A 22,837-nucleotide genomic window follows, 5' to 3' on the forward strand; every position below is an offset into this window, starting at 1 on the left:
AGGCATTGTCCATCACCAGGACTCATCTTAGTACAGCAGAGGTGGAGAACCAGAGCTAATAGCACCCTGCTCCAGATGTGGGGCCCCTCTCTAATCCAGAGCTACTGACACCTGCTCCAGATGCGCAACTCCTCCCTGAAGAATCCAGGACAGATGACACCCTGCTCCAGATGTGAGACCTCTCCCTGCAGGATCCACAACTGACACCCTGCTCCAGATGTGTAATCCCTCCCTGCAGGATCCAGAGCTAATGACACTCTGCTCCAGATGTGAGACCCTCCTCTCCTAGAAAACGTATATTAAGGGTAACCCTCTTGTCCCATCCTGCGGGACAAGATCAGTCCCCACTTGACGGTGCAGCGGGAGCCAGGGAGCGTGATTCAGCAGGGCGTGCACTGCGACTGTCTGGCTGTACATTTCAGACTCTAAATAGGTCACTTCATGCCACGGACAGATCAGAGACAAGCCGTATCTACCCATCGCCTCCTGACTTCAGAGAGCCGCCAATGGCTTCCTGTTGCTTGACCTGGAGTACGTGGGATCCAACAAGCAGCACCTTTGAAGTCAAGTGGTACTGCGGCAAATTCATCGGAGACTTCAAAAGTCCCCGACAGGCTGCGTGCCTGCACTCAGCCCGCCTCCCCTCATTAATTCCTCCAGTCCTCCTGCGGTTCTGACATGAAACGGCCTCTCCGAACACACAGAGTGAGATGAAAGGCCGAGGAGAGGGGGCCGCACGTGCCCCAGGGGCCACTGCCTTTTGCCTTAGAGCACAAGGCTCGCTCACAACCCGGTGGAAAGAAGGGGGAAAGGGAGAGAAAAAGTGGAGGGGAGGCAGGGAAGGGAAAAGAGGGAGGTGGGGAGAGAAAGAGAGAAGAGAGGATGGAGGAGAGAGGGAGAGACAAAGGCCCTCTGATTTGCAGCTCTCTTCCTCAGTCAGGGCCAGCTGGTTGGGCATCGGAGGCTGAGCTGTCTGGAGAGTCTCTTGTCACTGGTGCTGGGAGACCCACGAGGCTTCTGGGAAGTGGCAGCTTTTGAGTCCCGAGGAGAGAGGGTGAAGAGTCTCAAGTGGGCGGCGTACCCCTTAGGGAGTGGGCAGACCCTCCCAGAGAGAGAGGGTGGAGTGTCTGAGGAGTGGATGGGGTGAGTGTCTGCAGTGTAGGATGGCGTGTCTCAGGCTAGCTCTTTGTCCCCTGAGTGACTCCTCTCCTCAGAGGGCAGCCCGCACACCACTCCTCTGCGACTCACCACGGACCTCATCTCTCATCACTTCACTCATCAGCAGGGTCGGTGACATCAGCCAGGTCTGGAGCACGCAATGGGGCCGCCACGCGGGCACTGTGTGAAGGGGCATGTTGCCCAAGGTCCCCTGGCCCACATGAGGACAGGTGCTGCCACCCTTGGGCCTATGGTAGGGAAGATCCCATGCACCCAGGGACCTTGTGCGCACACACTTGATCCACCAGCCAGAGTGCCACAATAACTGCACCACTGGCCGGTCCATGGAGGGGCAGCCCTGGTCACGGCGGGTGAAGAGAGTAAGCTCCACAAGGCACCACATAGGCTTGGTGAGAGGAGGGAGCAGCCACAGTCCCACTGGAAGTGGCCACTCCTCAGGAAGGCAGTGGAAGGCGACAGGCTCAGCCTGGAAGAGCGATAGACGCGACAATGACTCTCGCCAGGCTGAAATGGGTCAGTCATCCACCCATCCCTCCTCCCAGGACTGCCCCCACCCCGGCCAGCTGACCACCCCCCAGCCGCGCAGGCCACGCAGAAGGGGACGCCAGGTTTCCAGGGCATGGGGGGAACAGGCAGAGTGCTGACCGATATCGCTGTCCTGGCGTGGGTGGGTAGGAGCCACCTGGGGCCCAGTCATAGTCACAGGGCCCAGTTCCCCTGAAGGCCCATCTTACTGCCCCGGTGGGCACTGCCCCATTGCACGATGTTACAGCACCCCAGGCCCATCAGTAGCCCTTCACACCATTTCTCCACCCAAGTGCACCCGTCTTAGGAGCCCTCTTGCCGCACAGCCCAGTCACACATTACAGCCCTCGGCCCCACGTCCTTTATGGAGTGGGTGTAGGGACTGCCCCATCGGCGTCTCTGTCTTTGGATGCTGCCTTGGCCTCTGAACAAAGAGAAGCCCTGAGAAAGGTCATGGCTGTGGCCCATATCCCCCCAGAGTGCACCATGGGCTTAAACCCTCAGCTTGAGAGTGGGGCAAGACATTATGGAGACAGCCAAGTGAACAGCAGGGCCCCTGCTTGGTATGAGACAGAGAGAACGTGAGGTGTCCTCCACCCCTGTAGGGCAGAGGGGACCCTGAGGCACCTCCCCTCCCCTCTGTGGGTCAGAGGGGACCCTGAGGCACCTTCCCATTCCTCTGTGGGGCAGAGGGGACCCTGAGATGTCTCCCCTCCCTCTGTGGGGCAGTGGGGACTTCTGTGTGCTGAGATGTGAATAGAGAAGGATAAATCTCATTGTGATTGGTCCAAGCCAAGCAGGCTGCTGCAGAAGGAGGTGTCCGGGGGGGTCGGGATGGGGTGGGCATGGGAGCCCAGATCCAACTGGTTACCCCAATGGCTGTCAATGTGGAGAGCAGCTAGGATCCCTGCCCCTCCATGTGCCCTGGCTGCCCTTTGGGGAGCATGGACCATGCAGGAAGAAGGAAAAACCAGGGGAACTAGCTGCTGCAGGACCTGGTCTTTTATAGCAGACCCCGGCTGGCGATCAGCATCCCCTGCGGGCAAGATGCAGCATGATGGCCTAACAGCCTCGCCAAGCCCTGCCACCATGGCTACGAGCCTGGCATGAGGGACCCGAGGCCCTGACTTTGCCCACCCTGAGGAGACAGCTCTGAGGACTCGCAGCCCTGGGGACAGTCCTCTGGGCTCCCAGGAGGTGGTTGCCTGCTGCCTGAGGAGGGCAGGGAGACATGAAGCCTTGGTCTGGCTTTGGTAGGCTCTGTTCTCGCTCAGGGCTGGTGAGCAGGTGCAGCACTGGAATGTTTAGATGGGGGGTGGTGTTGGGGGCAGAGGAGAGCAGTTTGTAGGTCGTGGCCGGGTGCACACGAGGCAGTGGGGCAGTCTGGGGTTGGTGTCTGATTGGTGTGGGGGGCTGTGTGTGTCAGGGAGGTGTCTGAGCTGGGGAGGAGGTGGGGGGGCATCTGGGGGTTAGGCAGCTGTGTGCCTTTGGAGAGGTGTGTGTGCTGGGGGCAATGGGTGAGAGAGTTTGAGGGTGCAGTGGTGAGCTGGTTTGTTTGGGGGCACAGGGGTGTGTTTGGGGGTGGGGCTATAAGAAGTATTTTGGGGTGCAGAAGTGTGTGGAGCCTCTGAGCTTGGGAGTATCTGAGGGTGCAGGAGTGTGGGGGGAGGTGTGATCGGGTAGTCTGGGGAAACAGGAATGTGGGGTGCAGAGGCATGGGGATGTTTGAAGGCATCACGGTGTGGGGATGTTCAGAGTTTCCGGGTCTATGGATGTGTTTGTGGACATTGAAGGAGTATGGGGAGGTGTGGGTGTTGGTGGATTGTCTTGGCTGTGTAGGGGCAGGATGTATGGGGTACAGTGTGTGGGAATGTGTGGGTGTTGCAGGGGTGTGGAGTCAGTATGGGGGTGGGGTGTATGGGGCACAGTGTGTGGGGATGTTTGGGTGTTGGTGGAGTGTTAAGGCTGTGGGAGGGCAAGGTGAATGGGGCACAGTGTGCGGGGATGTGTGGGTGTTGGTGGATTGTCATGGCTGTGTGGGGGCAGGGTGTGGGGATGTGCGCGTATTGGACTGTCATGACTGTGGGGACAGTTTGTACGGAGCATAGACTGTGGGGATGTGCAGGTGTTGATGAGGTGTTAAAGCTCTGTCGGGGCACGGTGTATGGGTTGCAGTGTGTGGGGATGTGAAGGTGTTGGTGGATTGTCATGGCTGTGTGGGGGCAGGGTGTGGGGATGTGCGCGTATTGGACTGTCATGACTGTGTGGACAGTTTGTACGGAGCATAGACTGTGGGGATGTGCAGGTGTTGATGCGGTGTTAAAGCTCTGTCGGGGCACGGTGTATGGGGTGCAGTGTGTGGGGATGTGCGGGTGTTGGTGGATTGTTGTGGCTGTGTGGAGGCAGTGTGTACAGGCGCGGTTTGTGGGGATGTGTGGGTGTTGGTGGACTGTCAATACTGTGTGGCGGTAGGGTCTATGGAGCACAGAGTGTGGGGATGTGCGGGTGTTGGTGGGGTGTTAAGGCTGTGTGGGGGCAGGGTGAATGGGGCAGTGTGTAGGGACCTGCGGGTGCTGGCGGATTGTCATGGCTGTGTGGGGGCAGGGTGTACAGGGGGCAGTGTGTGGGGGTGTTTGGGGTTCAGGAGTTTCCAGCTTCTGGGAAGCTGCGTGGAGCAGACACCACGCTCCAGGGCAGCACCTGAAGCTTTAATCCCTTCCCGCGCTGTCCCGTGGCACCTACTTGATGGTTTTCTTTTCGCTGCGCCCTCGGCTGGAATCCGGGGTCCCCACCGTCTCCAAGGAATTTTTATAACGTTTACCCTATGGGAAAAGAAGGGAGATATGTCAAGGGGTCGGAGCCAAGAAGTTTCCAACTGAATTTTTGGACACAGGCTCGCTCGTGCTAAAACCTGTGAATTGTCTGGGGATTGTTAATTTTTTTCAGGCCAGTCTGCCCACTGTGAGCCACAGGTACCAGCGGTAATCAGACTCACAGGTTTCATTTGCTGCAGATCAGTGTTTTCTCCCTATCCATCTGGCTCTCATTTTGGTTATGACATAAACGCTTTCCTGGCTAATGTGATGGTAGCCAAGTGACTTTCCCAAGGTCCCACAAGGAATCTGTGCTAGAGCCAAGAATTGAACCCAGGTCCCCAGCATCCTAGTCAAGTCCACTAAACACAAAGCAATCCTCTCGCCCACTGACAGATACCTGTTTTAAAACAGTCATTTAATCAGGGAGAAGAAACAAGACCATGTGACTTAAGTGCCCAAACTCTCCCACCCCACCCTGAATAATGTCTATTTAATGTGACTAATTCTTGAACCAACAGGTTGCCCATGAGGCCAGCCAGAGCTTTCCCTGCTGCCATCTCTATCAGCCCACTGTCTGCAGGGTGAGGGGAATGTGCAGCTGAAGATGGGTGCTGGATTTTGGGGGACGTTCGTTGGATGAGGCCATGATTAAGTCTCATGTCCCAGATTGTCAGGTGTGTTCTGACCTAGTTTTTGCTCTTTTGTGGCTTCCAGTTTGTCATTCACTTCAGCTGCTCACCTGGTTTTGCTTGGAAAAATCCTGAAATTGGTCAAACTCTTAACGTTTCTGGTGTGTTTCCCTAGACATCTGAAACAGTCAGAAAGCATCATGGGAAAGGCATGCCCCAGAATGCTCCTTGCTTGGCCATCACAATGGAGCACTTCCAAGGAGTTAGTTTGGATGACCTGTGCCCCCCTACTGCTTCTGCTTCATGAACGCAAGACAGAGAGCCAAACCCGGCCTTCCTCTCCGCTGCCCCATCACATCTGCAGCAGGGGAGGATCAGCAATTTTAGGATTAATTGAACTTTAATTAATTAAGTTCACAGAAAAAAAAAAACCATGTCACAAGATAATGAAATGTGCATTTGTTCCTAATTGGGGCTTGATAATAAGGCCACTTGGTAGTGATTTCCGATGGCAGGTACAACATGCTGTGCGATTCCAGGGCAGACAAGAGCACAATTAATGCTGATTAGCAAACAATTAGTGGATGACACCAACCCACACAGGTGCAGGTAAAGGGCCCCCCCTCACAGCTCTAGGGGGAAGCCATCTAAGAAAAGTGAGAGGCCACCAGGGGTATTTTTAAGCCTCAGCTGCATGAAATATGCTTGGCCGGGGGCAGGGGGAGAGGGGACAAGAGAGAGCAACAAACATATGGGGTGCTCTGGATCCAACAGGAGCTCTGGATGTAGTGGTGGGAGAAAACAGGACAGCAGCGGGGGGAGAGGGGAGGAAGGGAGCTGGCTCCAGGCACACAGATAGAGCAGGATGGGGCAGGAGAGAATTTGGATCTAGGTCAAGGTGGCGACGAACAGTAGAAGAGAATTTGGATCTGGGTCAGAGCGGGACGATGGAGAGTGGCACAGCAGCAGATGTGCGTGTGAAGGAATCTGGGTCTGGACTGAGGGCAGGGGTGACAGTGGGATAAGGCTGGGGTGTTTGTGGGCAGGGGAGTCAGCAATTTGGATCTGGAAAGAAGGACAGGATTGAGGGGACAACAGAGAGTTGGAGAATGACCAGTCTGATCAGGGTAGGGGAAGGGATTCTGTGGCTGGGGAGGGGTAGGCTAGCAATGTGAAATATGGACTCAGACTGACAGCTCACTCCCCCTAGACCTTTCACCCCACCTGCACTGTCCCTGTGAGCTCTCCAGGCAGCCACACACATGCATTGTTCATTGCGGTTAGTTGTGGGTAATCTGCCCACATATTAAGAAAAAGCCTGGGGAGGATCACAAACAGCCTGTTAATCACCATGAGAAATGCTGCCCCAGGGGGTGGGGGGGTGGGGGGAAAGGGGCTCATTTATGGACTTCATAGCTAGGTTGTGGTTTGCTTTCTCCATCCTAAGCCTCAGCCCTTGATCTCCCTCTGTGTCCCTCAGAAACACCGCAGTTCTGCTTCTGCTTTCTCCTGTGTGGTCTCCCGGCAGAGGAGAGATTTCTGGATGTCACTCAGACAGCCATAAGAGGTGCAAATGGAGATGTTTTCCTCCTGAGTTACTTTTGGGAAGGCACCTCCCCAGAAATGGCTTGGCCTAGAAACTCCAAGAGCCCTCCACAACAGCACATGTCCTTGAACATGCCTTAGAAGGCCAGGTGGTTAACTTTGGAGCCAGTCACCGCAAATGTCATAGAATCATAGAATCACAGAATATCAGGGTTAGAAGGGACCTTAGGAGGTCATCTAGTCCACCCCCCTGCTCAAAGCAGGACGAATCCCCAACTAAATCATCCCAGCCAGAGCTTTGTCAAGCCTGACCTTAAAAACTTCTAAGGAAGGAGATTCCACCACCTCCCTAGGTAACGCATTCCAGTGTTTCACCACCCTCCTAGTGAAAAAGTTTTTCCTAATATCCAACCTAAACCTCCCCCACTGAAACTTGAGACCATTACTCCTTGTTCTGTCATCTGCTACCACTGAGAACAGTCTAGAGCCATCCTCTTTGGAACCCCCTTTCAGGTAGTTGAAAGCAGCTATCAAATCCCCCCTCATTCTTCTCTTCCGCAGACTAAACAATCCCAGTTCCCTCAGCCTCTCCTCATAAGTCATGTGTTCCAGTCCCCTAATCATTTTTGTTGCCTTCCGCTGGACTCTTTCCAATTTTTCCACATCCTTCTTGTAGTGTGGGGCCCAAAACTGGACACAGTACTCCAGATGAGGCCTCACCAACGTCGAATAGAGGGGAACGATCACGTCCCTCGATCTGCTGGCAATGCCCCTACTTATACAGCCCAAAATGCCATTGGCCTTCTTGGCAACATATCCAGCTTCTTGTCCACTGTAACCCCTAGGTCCTTTTCTGCAGAACTGCTGCCGAGCCATGCGGTTCTTAGTCTGTAGCGGTGCATGGGAGTCTTCCGTCCTAAGTGCAGGACTCTGCACTTGTCCTTGTTGAACCTCATCAGATTTCTTTTGGCCCAATCCTCTAATTTGTCTAGGGCCCTCTGGATCCTATCCCTTCCCTCCAGCATATCTGCCTCTCCTCCCAGTTTAGTGTCACCTGCAAACTTGCTGAGGGTGCAATCCACACCATCCTCCAGATCATTTATGAAGATACTGAACAAAACCGGCCCGAGGACCGACCCTTGGGGCACTTCCCCAATGTCTGAACTTTGGAGAACTTTGCCAAGACCCAGCTGAGCTGATAACTTTTGCCAACATCAGGCTGAATTCAGCATCTCCAGAGCTCTACAACCGCTGGCAGAGCGTAAGGTTCAGCAGGTGAGCTCCTGTCTTTGCCAGCAGCACAACTTGGAGACTTTGTCACCTTCATCAGCCAACCAGTTTGGGTTTAAGCTGCTCCCAAGCCTGCCACACTCTCTCAGCCCAGCTGCTGCAGTTCAACAAGGCTGCAAACACCCCCGGCCCAGCTCATGAGATCTCTGAGCTCCATTGTTCAAAAGGTCCAGGTTAGAGGAGGTTACAGACACAGCCGGAGTGGCCTGCAGGACGCGGAAACACTGTTTTGTGAACCTCTTGCGTTCCAGGCGCCCGTAAGCTCTGTCGTTAAATGATACAGGTTCCAGAATGGCGCAGACTCTGCCAAGAGCAGGCTGCAGTGTCCGCAGGCTCCATTAGCGGAACTGCTCAGGTGTGAAGGGGGTGGGGGCTCTGCCAGCACGGCCTCCAGTGAACTCCATTCATCAAAATGTTCCCATCCAAGGAGGTTTCAAGCTCAAGCCAGTGGAGCAGTTCTTTCCAGTGCAATGCTGAAAACCAAGTACAGTGCCAACTTGACACCACATTTAGGACTGTAGCAGAATATAGGGGTAGATCCTGGTCTCTGCCCCTGAGATGGTGCAAAAGGGAACAGAGCCATGAAGGAGCCTAATGACCATCCCAGCAGGATTAGAAGTGGGCACTTCAAGAGACGTCTAGCTGTTGTTCATACTTGAGAGCTGAAGTGAAGCATGAGTTAGATGTAAGTGATTTGGGGTGGATGGTACAAGGGATAACTGGTTACCTTGGTTACAAAGGGATGGGTCTTTGGGGGAGGTCAAAGGAGATGCAACTTGCACCGAATTCAATGGGAGCTGGATCTGCTTCCAGCTGAATCTGGCCTATGTGCCAATCTAGGACAGACGTGCACACTTCCTGAGCTGAGCGAGACACATAGCATTGCTGCTGATGGGCAGGCCGAGAGGAGCTCTTTTATCTGATATGGCGGGACAGCCATTGTGGGCTGGCTTCCCTTTCCTCAGTACGCATCTAGCCACCTTTCTATCTTAACCCACTTTGTCCTTCACGCTTTCCTCGCCCTGCTCCCCCCTTTGCCCATCACATCTGCTTTTAGATAAGACAGCAGGGACTGGGTGAAGCAACTGTTCAGCTGGGGACAATCACGGGTGGGCACCTCAATGGCAAGGGTACAGGGAAACTGAGTAAGGGTGGGATAACCACAGGGCCACGGTGCCTGGTCAAGGGCAAAAAACTCCCCTCCACAGACACTGATGAGCAGGGCACCAGTGCAGACCAGCATGGGGATGAGATGAACCTGAACGGCTGGCCTGCACCCACTGCATGGTCAATGCCCACAGTCAGAGTGCCCCCTGCTGGGCCCAGGGACGGCTGCAGCTCACCAGCTGTGACTCCACCTAGTTGGATCTTGTGCTTAAGGCACAGGATGGGGAAGCAGAAAATCTGGATTCAATTCTTCACCCTGTGTGACTGACTGTGGGGCAGGTCACTTCATCTCCCATGGGAGTTAGAAGCCTAAACAGCTTTGAGGGTCTGGGCCTCAGTGCCCCATCTGTAAAAGGTGATTGTGACGCTCCCAGGGTCCATTCAGGCTGTAAGCTCTTCAGGCCAGGGGCTGACTCTGACTCTGTGTCTGTGCAGCGCCTGGCAATGGGCCAGCAAGCTTGGTGGGGGGCCTCTAAGAGCTACTAGCACAGAGATAATAACAAATCCTAGAGCCTACTTGTTATCTCCCCAACCCATTACATCGCTCGGCTGAGCCTACCATTCCCCCAGGGCCAGGCAATGAGGTGTCTCCCCTTTGTCCGATTCTCTGCCCCTTTGTTCCATGCCCTCCTCCTCCTTCTCAGCCCTTCAGTCATGTCAGGCCACAGGCCGGGCTATGAAGGACCTAGATCCCTGTGCTGGAGGTGAAGCCGTGTCACTCCTCTCCCCCTCCTCCTGCATTCTCTGAACTCTCTCTGTTCTCCGAGCCTTTCCTGCCCTGCCAGAGTGAGGCAGGGCCCCGTCTACCTTTCCCAGGCCAGCAGTATCAGGCCAGCCACGGCAGGGTCCGCTTGCACCGATGGGGAGGGTGAGAGTGCCAGGCCTGTCACATCAGGCAGGCTGGTAGTAGGCAGCTGCCTGGTGGCCCCGTCAGCCACCTGCTGCGGTAAGGGGCGGGGAGCAGCTCACTCCTCCAATGCTTCAGCACAGGCTGGTCTGTGCAGCAGTAGCTTCTCCCTGGCAGGAGCTGGACAGGTGCTCACCGGTCAGTGCTGGCGAGCCACATAGCTGGCTCTGTTGGGAAACTCGAGCTGGGCAAGCCTGCTCCCTGTATCAGGGAGACGGGGCCACACCCCCAGCTGGTGCGAACGTGTGCAGATCCAACAACTGCCATGTGTCCGCTGGGGCTCTGGCTCATTGGGCTGGGGAGACACAGTGCCCAGCTGGCCAACCCCTGGCTCCCTCGGCCACAGAGGTGACTGCTCCATCTGCCAAGGTCTGAGGGCAGCTGGGCATTGTGGAGCGGGGTGAGCATCTCTGAGGTCAGGAGCCTGGATCCCCAGGAATCCCCCCTGGATCCCCACCCTCATGCCTCCCCTCGAGGCAGCCTTGCGCAATGGCTCCCATTACCGGAGTGCAGGCCCGCACGCTGCAGACAGGGCACTGACCAGCGGGGGAGAGGGCGCTCACACCCCAGGCTCTCACAAAGGGCACGCTCTGCTGCAACATCCAGCATCTCTCTCCACAGGGGCAGGTGGGACTGGGCTGCAGTGAACTGAAAGGGGATGCTCTGGGCAGGCTGCTGGACGGGGGCAGACCCTGGGGTTCTCTCTGGCTAGCATCCCCATGTAATCCTGGCCTGGCCTGCTGACTACCAGATGGGCAGGTCACACCTTGTGCCCAGCTGCCACAAGCCCAACAGGAGGAGTCAGCAGCCTAATCCACGCGGAAGTGAAGTGGAGGGTTCTTTGCCAGGAGTGCAACGGAGGCGCTCTGTGACGGCCAATTCCTGCCACTGCTCCCTGGCACCTGTCCCGCCAAAGTCACAGGGTAAGATTGGAATTTGATTTCCCAAACTTGGCCAGCAGGACGGGAGAAGGGCTCCCCATTCCCCACCCTCCCGGGCCTCCTTCCTCCCCTTCATCCCAACCCTTTCCTCAGGTCCTGCCCCCGAGCCCAGTCCTTTCCACGCCCAGCGCCTCTTCAAGAAGGCAGGGAACTCACAACCTGTGTCCAGCTCTTGGGCAGGGGGTGGAGGGCTGTGATTTCACTTCTGGGGCATGGAGGAGCCTGAAGGCATGCTGAATCAGAAGGGCAACCACATGCTAGCTACCCTACCCTGGGGTATCTGCCAGGTGCGCTCGGACTGGCTCAGCAGCCACAGCGAGCAAAGGGAGACCCGGCACAAGCCCCTGGAGGACACAGCAACACCGGAGTGCTGGCTGTGGGGGAGCTCCCAGCTATTGCTGTGCCAGCCTCTCCCAGCTGGGGGCGCTGCAGGAAATGGAACAGAAGTCATACCAGAGGTTCCAAAATTGCGATCTGGGGAGCATTTGTGCATGGGCCATCGGGTAATGCTGCTGCTCTTCGTCCTCCTTATTCAGTCGCATTAAATGAAGCTAGAAACACATTCAATACATTTCCTCGGGTCACTGCTCTGTGGCGGGAAGGCTGGCGTTGCACAGGGCTGTTGCACCTGGGAGGGCAAGTGTCCCTGAGACAATCTCAGGATGAAAATATAGGCCATGCCATGAACCAGGAGGGCGATCCCCTGGCCCTGATGCTGCGATTAGACTAGCCAGACAGCCAGTGGCTGGGGGGCCCTCACAGCGTCTCTGGATCCAGCCTCCCTGACAAGCCAGCACTACAGGAGTGAGTGAGCCGGCAGCTGGCTGCAGACAGGCTGGGCATGTTTCAGCTGCGTTCGGGGAGGAGGTGAGAGGGTTTCACCTTCTTGCTTTTGCTTCTAAATTTAGCCTGCTGGAAGAGCGGACTCGCTTGTTAGCATTCTGTGCTGCCTGCGCTCCCCGGCGCGTGCAGACTGACAGACTGCGGCGGCTGTGACCTTCCCTCCTCATCAGCTGCTGCTCCTGGACCCCACGGGAGGCTCCCGACAGGTGGCACATGGCAGCAGCGGCTGCATTAACTTTCCTTAGCCCCGGAGAAGCTGGTGGACCTGCCAGGGCTCTTTCCCTTTCGCCAGACAGGACTTGGAGTAGACGAGGCAGGGGAGGAGAGCGAGTGGTCAGGTGCTGCTGCTATAACACAGAGATACTTCTGAGCTGGCCCAGCTCTTCTGGCATCTCCGCTGGCTTGGATGGAGGGGAGGCACTGCTCTGTTTGCTGCCGGCCAGGCAATGCTCTCTCAGCAGAGCGGGCTGGATGCCTGGGTGAGGGAGGGCAGACAGGTAGGAGGCTGGCTGGCTGGTTGGCAGACGGGGGTAACAATGGTTCATGAGAGACAGGTAGATACGTGGGCGGCTGGGGAGTGCAAGGAGACTCTCCTCACCATGGCATGGATCTTCGGCCTACCGAGGGCACCGGCTAGGGGCTGTGGCTCTGTGACCTTGGGCGAGGTTTCCTCCCTCGGTCCTCAGTGCTGGTTGGGCACGGATCTGTCACAGAACTCTGTCACCTTCCAGGGCGCTGGCCTGGGTACTGGGAACAGGACGCTTCTGAGGGAGGGAGGGTGTCGGGAGGGGGAACAGCAGCAGAGTCTTCAGGAGGAGGAAGCCACCCTTCACCCCAGGCAGCTGAGCACTCCACGGCTCCCTGACCCCACTGAGCCAGCCAGCTAGCTCTCTATCCCTTCTCGTTACCCTCAGGCAGCATGGAGAGCTGGGCCCAGGCAGCAGCCAGGGCTGTCCTTCCCCTCCCAGCGAGTCCTTGTTTCTCTTGTGCGGCTGGCTGAAGCGTTTTTGAACCTGGCCCCAGGCCCAGTTACCACTGAACGGGGAGCTCTTCGATTCATCTCACTTCCTCCCAGGCTGCCTGGTTTATTAATTTGGCTCCCGGCCACAGGGCTTTACTTATTAATATGGCAGTATCGCTGCTTAACTCCCTTGTTTGTGAATGTAAACATCCTCGGCCCTCCTCGACATTCCACACGCCAGCTTCCCCCGGCCATAAATCACAGGAAGCCAAACAGCCTGGATCTGGGCAGTGGGGTGGCAGAGCCAGAAAGCTGGCAGATAGCAGCTGGGGAGGAGCCGTGCTGATACCTGCCGGAGGGCTGGGGAAGGAGAGCTGTCTGTGCGTGTGAAGGTGCAGCAGGGAGACGCTCCTAGGAACATTCCTCTGGAAAGACAGATGCTGTCTCCTTTTAACGCCAGTTTTAAAGAACAGGTGCTATGGCTTTTTAATGGTTCCCGGTGCCCGGCCGCGCCCTCTCGGGCCCCGGCAGGCGGAACGGGGAGGTGACATTATTTCTAGCGCAGTGTTTGTTGTTTGGAGAGTGAAAAAGAATCAAAAATAGCCGCCTTCGGAGCACTTGACCCACTTTCCAATCTCAGCCGTGCACAGAGAGGCTTCATGGAGGAAAGAAACGAAAGACAACGTGCTACTGAATCCTGGCCAGAAGGGCACTGTGGGGAATTAGGGTGGGTGGGGGCCACAGGGCACTGTGGGTAGGAAGGGGCCACAGGGCATTGTGGGGGACCGGGGTGGGTGGGGGATGCAGGGCGGGAGGGGGGGCCCGCAAGTCCATTCTTTACCACCATTTGGGGATAATGCAGCAGTGCCGTGCAGCCTGCCTCCCCCCGGGCTGCTCATGCCAATGCAGAGCCAGGGCGGAGCAGGAGAGGGGCCAGCTCATTACGGTGCATCTCCAATATGTATATTTATTTTGAAAACTTCCCTTTATGCTGCACACACATTTTCACCCAAACATTTAATTATCACATCTCCAAAAGAGCAAAATAAAAACTGCAGCCGCCACCACGGAGCCTTACTCAGCAAACGCCTCTCAGGGCTGCACGACTGTCACTGCGGGGTGGGACTCCAGGGGCCCTGGACACCAGCCTGCCCACACACCCAGGGGTGGCACCTCCCCCTGTGAACCCCAACTGACTGCTCTTCTACCTGTTAAACTAATGCCCTAAGTGGCTCCCCTTACACCTCCCACTGTGCTCCCCAAATTACTTCCTTTATGCCTCTCACTGCATACCCCAGTGTGTCTCCGTCTACATCTCATTGTGCACCCCTAATTAAACTCCTCTGCCCTGTACCCCAATTCCTCCTCTTGTGCCTCATGCTGTGCCCCCAGCACCCCCCCTTATTCAAAGCTTGTGCAGTTTTGTTTACAGAAGAGGGAGCATTGTAACCCGCACTCTCATACCCCAGTTTGTTCCTGTTCCCCAACACCCCATGAGCCCAATTAGATTTATTTGGCTGCGGTTGATTTTCATAACAAGCAACTGTCTTTCTGCTGGGGAAAGCGAGGGCTGCTGTTCGGACCGTTACATTTTGTCTCTCTGCTATGGAATTAACAATCTGAATGGATTAATAAGTAAAGGATCTTGCTGAGATTCCAAATTAAGGAAACAACTGCTACTTGGTGAATGGAAAGGCTGCTACTTCTCAGACAGGCAAGTGTGTTCTTAGAAATGGGAAGGTGAAAAATCAAGCATTGATAGTTTTCAGTTTCAAGAGGCATAAAAAGCAGCATCGGTTGGTGTCTAAATGAAACATCTTATACCCTGAGATTAAGTTTTGTTAGACCAGAATTAAGTCTGAGAATAAAGTGCCCTGTAAAATAACATTAGGGGAAAGTTACAGGTGTTTTAAAAACTTTCCAAACTCAGGAACTGCATGATTACATTTCTGGCAATCACCTTAACTCTGCCCCAGGATACCTGCCCATCCTCCACCAGGGGCACAGTGGCTCTCAGCAGCTGTCACATGGAACTGAAGAAAGTCCCATGAGTACGAATTATCCAAATAGCACCTCCCAACCTCGCCTCCTACACTGTTCAGGGGAAGGGGGCTCTGCGAGGTATTAGGTGAGTGCTAGGGTGAACTGAGGGCAGAGTCTTAGATTCTTCAGATCCAAGCCCTGAGCCGGTGAGAGCCCTGACTTCATCAGCAGGCAGCACATAGCCAACAGCTGGCTGCTGGTGCCACATATCAGACTTTGCAGGACTCAGGAGGTGACACCCCCTACCCCAGGTATATATACATCCCCAGACTGCCCCGAGGCCTCATTCCCGCTCACTACATTCCCTCTTCCTCGGGTGGCTCGCTTTCTCCCACTCTTCCTCACTTTCACTGGGCTGGGGCAGAGGGTTAGGGTGTGGGAGGGGGTGAGGGCTCCGGCTGGGGGTGCAGGCTCTGGGGTGGGGCTGGGGATGAGGGGTTCAGGGTGTGGGAGGGGGCTCTGGGCTGGGACAGGGAGTTGGGCTCTGGGAGGGGGTGAGGGCTCTGGCTGGGGGTGCAGACTCTGGGCTGGGGCTGGCGATGAGGGGTTTGGGGTGGAGGAGGGGGCTCCGGCTGAGGGGTGGGGTTGAGGGATTTCGAGTGTGGGAGGGGGCTGCAGGTTGAGGCGGGGGTTGGGGTGCAGGAGTGGGTGTGGGCTCTGGGGTGGGGCCGGGGATGAGGGGTTCAGGGTGTGGGAGGGGGCTCTGGGCTGGGACAGGGAGTTGGGCTCTGGGAGGGGGTGAGGGCTCTGGCTGGGGGTGCAGACTCTGGGCTGGGGCTGGCGATGAGGGGTTTGGGGTGGAGGAGGGGGCTCCGGCTGAGGGGTGGGGTTGAGGGATTTCGAGTGTGGGAGGGGGCTGCAGGTTGAGGCGGGGGTTGGGGTGCAGGAGTGGGTGTGGGCTCTGGGGTGGGGCCGGGGATGAGGGGTTCAGGGTGTGGGAGGGGGCTCTGGGCTGGGACAGGGAGTTGGGCTCTGGGAGGGGGTGAGGGCTCTGGCTGGGGGTGCAGACTCTGGGCTGGGGCTGGCGATGAGGGGTTTGGGGTGGAGGAGGGGGCTCCGGCTGAGGGGTGGGGTTGAGGGATTTCGAGTGTGGGAGGGGGCTGCAGGTTGAGGCAGGGGGTTGGGGTGCAGGAGTGGGTGCGGGCTCTGGGGTGGAGCCGGGGATGAGGGGTTCAGGGTGTGGGAGGGGGCTCTGGGCTGGGACAGGGAGTTGGGCTCTGGGAGGGGGTGAGGGCTCTGGCTGGGGGTGCAGACTCTGGGCTGGGGCTGGCGATGAGGGGTTTGGGGTGGAGGAGGGGGCTCCGGCTGAGGGGTGGGGTGGAGGGATTTCGAGTGTGGGAGGGGGCTGCAGGTTGAGGCAGGGGGTTGGGGTGCAGGAGTGGGTGTGGGCTCTGGGGTGGGGCCGGGGATGAGGGGTTCAGGGTGTGGGAGGGAGCTCTGGGCTGGGTCAGGGGGTTGTGGTGCAGGGCAGGTGAGAAGTCTGGGCTGGGGTCGCAGGCTCTGCGGTGGGGCCAGGGATGAGTTGTCTGGGGTGCAGGAGGGGGCTCCAGATTGGGGGCGGCTCAGGAATGGGTCAGGGGGTTGGGGCTCCGGGTTGGGGTGCAGGCTTACCTTGGTTGGCTCTCAGTCAGCAGCGCAGCGTAGGGGGCTGTGCATGCCCTGGAAGTGGCAGCAGGTCTGGATCCTAGGCGGGGGGTGGGGTGGGGAGCAGGAGGCTCCACATGCCGCTCTCGCTCGCAGTCACCGCCCCCCTCGCCCAGCTCCCATTGGCCGCGATTCCTGGTCAATGGGAGTGCAGAGCTGGTGCTCGGGCAGCACGTGGAGCCCCGTGACCCCCGGCCCAGGACCCAGACCTCCTGTCTGCTTCCGGGGTGCAGCACGGTGCCCCAGGACAGGTAGGGACTAGCCTGCCTTCGCGCCACAGCACCGCAAACCAGACTTTTAACGGCCTGGCCAGAGGTGCTGACCAGAGCCGCCGGGTCCCTTTTCGACCAGGTGTTCCAGTCGAAAACCGGACACCTGGTCACCCTAGCCTCTCCAGCCAGCGCAGGGTGCGGCAGGTGTGACCAAAGTCTGTTTGCACTGGAGCGTAAGACAGGCTAGCTGGGCTCCGCTGATGCCTGGCCAATATCTTCTCCTGATCAGCTGTGTGCCTGGTGGGGAATTTCGACCCCCCACGCACGCTGGCCTTGTGCAGGACGTAAGTGTGGTGTGGGGCTCAGAGAAGCCTGACCTCCAGGCTCGGCTCTTTCCTTTGGTCTCAATTGCTTTCCCTGTCTTTAAAGAAAAACCCAGTGGAGCAAAGTGGGGCCTGAGAGGAGCCGGGGCTGGTCCCTGCTCAGTGCTCTGACCCTTCTGGCCTCCTCCAGGCAGGGGGACTGTAGATTTCCCTACTGCTGGCCTCTCTGCAGGATGTGTGTGTGTGTGTGAAGATGATCACTCCCATCAGTGGGAACATGTCTACACCAGCTAAGGCAGGGGATCACATTGTCATGTTTCAGAACCCAAGCGCACCATTGCATGGGCCAGGAAAGTATTTCCATCCCTCCTCCCTGCATTCTGGGAAGGACTGGCCTTCCTCTGAAGAATTCAGGTACAGCTGGGAGAAGGATCTTGCTAGACCCATGGCTTGATCCAAGGTGGGAAGAAGGACAGAGAGAGAGAAATGTAAAGAAAGGAAACTGCCAGGTGTTGCACTTGGTCGAGCCAGCCAACCATGTCAGCAACAGCACTGCACGGTACCCAGGTTTCTAGCAGCGAGATCCCTCCCTTAGTGACTGCTCTGAATTTGGGGGTGCCCGCTCTGAGTTTGGGGCTGCCCCACGTTCTGTGGGGGGTGGGCAGGGGGCCTGCTGGCTGTGCTATATTCTAAGATGTGGTTCAGAGGTGAAGGAAGCTGCAGCAGCTGAGGTTGGGGGAGAGCCACATTGCCCTTTGGTCAGCACGGGTGGAGAGGGGGTCTCCGGGGTGGGAGGGTCCCACCCGGGGGGTCCAATCCTTGTGCTCTGGTGAGGGGCTGGGTTGGGGTCTCGCCATTACAGGTGAGGAATTGCCAGGGACTGTGGAGTCTCTGCTCTGGGGCGTGACACTCCTCATTCAGGAGACGCTCCCTCAAACTCCCTCTCTGCTTTAAACCAGCGACTCTGCCGGACCCTGGTCCTCTCTGGCCAAGCCCTGGCCCTGGGCGGCTGCTCCTCTCCTGACTGCCCTGGTTTCCTGCCCTGTGTCTCATACTGCTCTCGTTCCCCACGGTCGTGGATGACGCTGCTGCAGAGTGGATTGCCCATGCCGTGCCCCGAGTGGCGTACCTCGGCGAGTATACTGTGTGCCACCTGGCAGCCTTACCCCCTAGCTGTTCCTAACCCAGGCAGGGTAGCAGGGCCCCCGCCACCGAGTCACGGCACTTACCAGTTTGTGCTGGCACCACTGGCAGATCCCGCACAGGACGATGGTGACGCTCAGGCTGACGGTGATGATGGCTGAGACCAGGAGGACATCGCGGGAGGGCACTCCTGGCAAGAGGAAAGCACAGGGTCAGGCCCCTTGGCGAGGGGGAGAGCGGGCAGAACAGGGCTGGCAAGGGAGGGACACAAAGCTCCCACTGGGCTGGTCTGTCCTGAGCCAACCCCCCCGGCACAGTCCCTGCAGGATGGTCCCAGGCACGGCTACTGCAGAAAGCTCAGCCTTTGGGGAGAAGGACAGGCAACACGGGCGGAGTGCTGAGGATGGCAGCAGCCATGAGGTTGATCAGAGTCTGGACAGGTCACCAGCCACACATGGGAGCACATGGACCCACACCCACCTTGCAGCACTTGATCTGGCACCCTGGCCCATGTCCCAGTATGGTGGCCATTCCACTCTGACACCTGATGGTAAGGTAGACCCTCAGGGCCATCCTGCTGTGGCCTCAGGGAATAAGGTGTTACACCGAACACCTACCCAGGCATGCATCCAGAAGCATAGGACACCCGACAGCGAGATCCCCCCATCCTCGCCCAGACAGAGGGAGCGGCATGGGACAGCCAACAGCAAGAGCCACCCAGACACAGTGCTACACGGAATGCCCAGCAATGAGAATTGGTCCATCCTAACCCAGACAGAATGCAGTTTGCATATCAGAGCCATCGGGTCACAATTAGTTAGTGTATTTGGGCAGCACCTGCATTCCAGTCCAGATCAGTCTCCCAGAGTTATGGGCACTCTAAAAACACTTCCTGAGAACAGCCCCTGCCCAGAGAGTTTCCAATCTCGGCTACACACATCCACATACAGCACCACAGACTACGTCAGGCGTCAGGCGTCAGGCCAAGCCAAGGGCCCTGCTTGTTCGTGGATCTCACAAGACATTGTAACAAGATATATCGAACCTCCTCTCTAGGTACGGTCCACTGAGTAGATCACATTGAAGTGGGATAGCCCATCTCCAAGCCAGACACCATGCATTGCATACAAGGCATGATAGTGAGGAAACACTCCGTCATTTGATCTGTTTATTTTCTAAAATGTGCCAGCCTGCAGGGACATGGCTGACAAAGTACAATGGGGCAGTTCATCCCTGGGCAGCTTGAATTACGTGCCTCTCCAATCTACTGGAATTCTCTGAAGGAGTCAACTAACTAACGCAGAGATTCTGGGCCTGACTGTGTGTGTGTCATCAATAGGTAACAGGGTGTTGTAGTCAACCTGCCCTTCCCATATTTCTAAACAGCAGGAGGGGGCTGGCTAGACAGAAGGAGAGTGTGGAAAAGGTTGAGGACAACTGAACTAGTATATAAGGGAGGCATGGCTGATGGGCTTTCAAAAGAGTTGTGACCAAGCACATCACGAGATGTTTTAAGGAAATTAAGTCATCACAGGGTGCGAGGTAAACTGTCCTGGATTAGAAATTGGGTTAAAGACCGAAAGCAAAGGTCAGGCACCAACGCTCCCTTTCTGACATGGCTAACGGTGTCGTGCTTCAATGTCCCATGCATTGGTAGGACGCCTGGCTGAAAAGTGAAGCAGCAAAATTTGCAGCTGCCATGGCACTGATTTAATTGAGTGAATACTAGCAGAAGGAAGGGTTCAGTGAATCTAGGAGATTAGGGCAAAGCAACGGGCTATGAGTGCAAGATAATGCATGTTGGAAGGAACATTCTGAACTACTCCTACCCCATGATGAGCTCTAAATTAACCATAACCACTCAGGAAAAAGGTACCATCACAGCCGTTTCAATAGGAACCTCTCAGTGCACAGTGGCAGGCAGGCAGAATTGCAAACAAGATTTTTAGGCAGGAAAGGGATAAAGAAAAAATAGAGTATGAAAATGCAGCTATTCTAATGCCGTTCTGTAGGTCAGTGATGTGCCCTCACCTGGAATACTGTGTGCTGCTCTGGGTGATCTATCTACCCACCTCATTCGTAGTCATCTATCACCGAACAATACAGCATCTAGACCCTTCAAAAAGGATATAGCAGAAATAGAAGTGATCCAGAGAAGGACAATGGAAATGATCCTATGCATAGAAAAACTTCCATGTGCATAGAGATTACAAGGATTAGGACTGTTTGGTTTAGAGAGGAGGTGAATAAGAAAGGACGTGCCAGAGGTCTATAAAACGATGAATACAGACAAGATAAAGTCGGTGCTCTCACTTGCCTTGACAAGGGCAGATCCAATTCAGTTAAAAGGCAAGACATCTAAAGCTAACAAAAGTAAATACCTTTCTACACAAAGTGTAATTAACCTGTGGAACTCCTTGCCACAAGATGTCAGGAAGGACAAGAGCTTAGTAGACTCCCAAAAGGATTAGACATGTTTATGAATATTAAGCATCTCCTCAGTTACACCAACTGTGATACAAATATATCGTGAGAGACGTCAAATTCTATCCTTGAACGAGTCTCATGGGCACTGCCCCACCCAGTAAAGATCAATCGAACCTGCTCCCCTCCCACTGGCCATCCCCTAGCTCCACCTCCCTTCCCCCATTGATGATCATACAACTGTTGCCCTTATTCACATGGAAGAGTCCCATTCAGGAAGTATTTCATGTATTGTTAGCTTTTTAAATGGTAACTTAGCAGCTGGAAAACGAGGAGGAAGAGCCAGCTCCCCACAGCAAGTGCTGGGAACCCAATCCCTCATGTTTCAAGACCCAGGCTCTCCACTAATGGCCTGGTGCTAGGAAGAGCCCTCCGCTATGGGCACGTTAGTGCGCAGCCGTCCATTCGGGGGGAAGCACGTAGAACTGAGCGCTGCTGGACACAGCACAGCTGGCTAGAGGCTCTGCTGCCTGGTATTTGGCACACCCTGTGCTGCTAGGTGAGTCACCTCTAGTGCAGTGGATTTACACCAGGCAGGAATCGGTCCTATTAATTTCATTGCTGGTCATGGTGCATTCCCCTAAGTGACAATACATCCCAGGGGAGGCCCGCCACGGCATCTGCGCTGCATCACTCCAGTCTCATTGCAAATGGGCCTGATTACTCGGCTGTGTTGTCTGGGCTCTCCCTGAACGTTGGCTTTGGAGAATGAGTCACCTTTGTTTACTCAAGCCTGAAAGCCGGATTCTCCCTGTCTCCTCAACCCTTCTATTATCTCCCTTATTGCTTCCCCTTTAGGAAATGTCTGCGAGTGGAGGCGAGGCTGGGAGAAGAGGCTGGAAGGACGCCCAGGCCCAAAGTCAGACATTTCTCTCCCCCCAGGCAAGTATGGGCCCCAGCGACGCACACGCCCCTGACTGCCCCCCTAGCTAGCCTGGCCTCAGAGCAGGACCAGCTCCAGCAGGGATGGGGAGGGCAGAATCCCTGACCCATGTCAGAGGGGGTCTCTGCCAACAGAAGGGCCAGTTGCCACAGTGCCCTTAGTGGAACCCTGACCCTCTGCTATAAGCGTAGGCCTGACTGGAAGCAGGGACCTGGGGGTGGAGGCTCTGCACCCCATTCTACATCCTCTGAGCTGTTCAGTCTCTCCAGACCTGGGGGCCTGTGTGAGCCAGCGACCTTACAGCAAAGGGCCCTGTACTCCAGATCTCCTCTTGATGGTCCTCCTGCATTGGGTGATTGACATTCCCACCGTGGGGAAAGGCTGCCTGGGCCCAGCAGGGTGCCACCCCAGCACTACAGGATCGATGCTGACAAGAGAGAGCGAGAAAGACCTGGGCATCCACGCTAACTGGGAGCCCACGTCCTACAACAAGAAACCCAGGTGGCACCGCACACAAATCCCAGCTGGGTGCCTGCTAGCGAGCCAGGCTGGGGCCACAGATCTCTGTGCGTGCGGGTGTGTGAAACGGAGAGCGTTACACGTGTAGCCCCCCGGCCATGATACCAACCGACGGTCCCAGCCTCGCAGGGCCGACTCGCGGAGCGCCGATATAGGAAAGCTCCTGTTGATAGGAGCTGGGCTTCTGGGTTGACTACAGGAGACAGGATTTGACACACAAGCACATCTGGAGACATACCAGCCTCACCCCCCCCCCCCATTGAGGGTTGCTCCCTGCAGCCCCTTGCCCACGCCTTGTCCTGTGTTCAGACGCCCTGAGTGACAGAGGGGAGAGGTCAGAGCACTTTCTCAGGGAGGTCATTCTGCGGCCTAGTAACGCACACGTCGGGTCCTGTCTAAATAATAATCAATGCTCATGAATAATTAATCGCTGTAATAATAGTCTATCAATAATTCAGGGAGCCATACGCATGCCACTCTTAGGAGCTGGCTCTTGAGGTCCAGCCAAACATCAGCTCCGCTCCGGGCTATCCCATGAGACCCACCTCAGAGCTCTGTCTCGGGCTTTGTCATATAGGGTGACTCTGAGCCTCCCACTGACTGGGGGTGTCTATGGGGTTGGTCACCCATGGGCCATCGCAGAGTGGGGGGCTCCACCCTCACTAGCACCCCATTCTCCAGGCTCCTGCTCCCCTGCTCCCACCCACCTGCAGACCCACGCTGCAAACTACACTCCTCAGCCCCGAGAGGGAGCGGGGCTGCCGGCAGCAGAGGAGCCGCCCT

General features: G+C 56.3%; 1 protein-coding gene across 13 annotated transcripts in view; it reads right to left on the reverse strand.

Moving 5' to 3' along the window:
* The window catches only part of SYT7 (synaptotagmin 7), a 181,070-nt gene that overhangs the window by 81,998 nt on the left and 76,235 nt on the right, over window positions 1-22,837 (reverse strand). For all 13 annotated transcript variants that reach the window (XR_007357058.2, XR_007357061.2, XR_007357059.2 and 10 more), the window contains exons 2-3: window positions 18,255-18,358; window positions 4,447-4,526 (exon numbers count right to left, since the gene is read on the reverse strand). Coding sequence is in view for 6 of the 13 variants with exons in the window: in XM_048852658.2 (XP_048708615.1) it covers window positions 4,447-4,526; window positions 18,255-18,358 (184 nt within the window). In the remaining 7 variants the exon portion in view is untranslated. The remainder of the gene's footprint in view (window positions 1-4,446; window positions 4,527-18,254; window positions 18,359-22,837) is intronic.

This window comes from Caretta caretta, chromosome 6 (assembly GCF_965140235.1).
Source record: "Caretta caretta isolate rCarCar2 chromosome 6, rCarCar1.hap1, whole genome shotgun sequence".
NCBI lineage: Eukaryota > Metazoa > Chordata > Testudines > Cheloniidae > Caretta > Caretta caretta.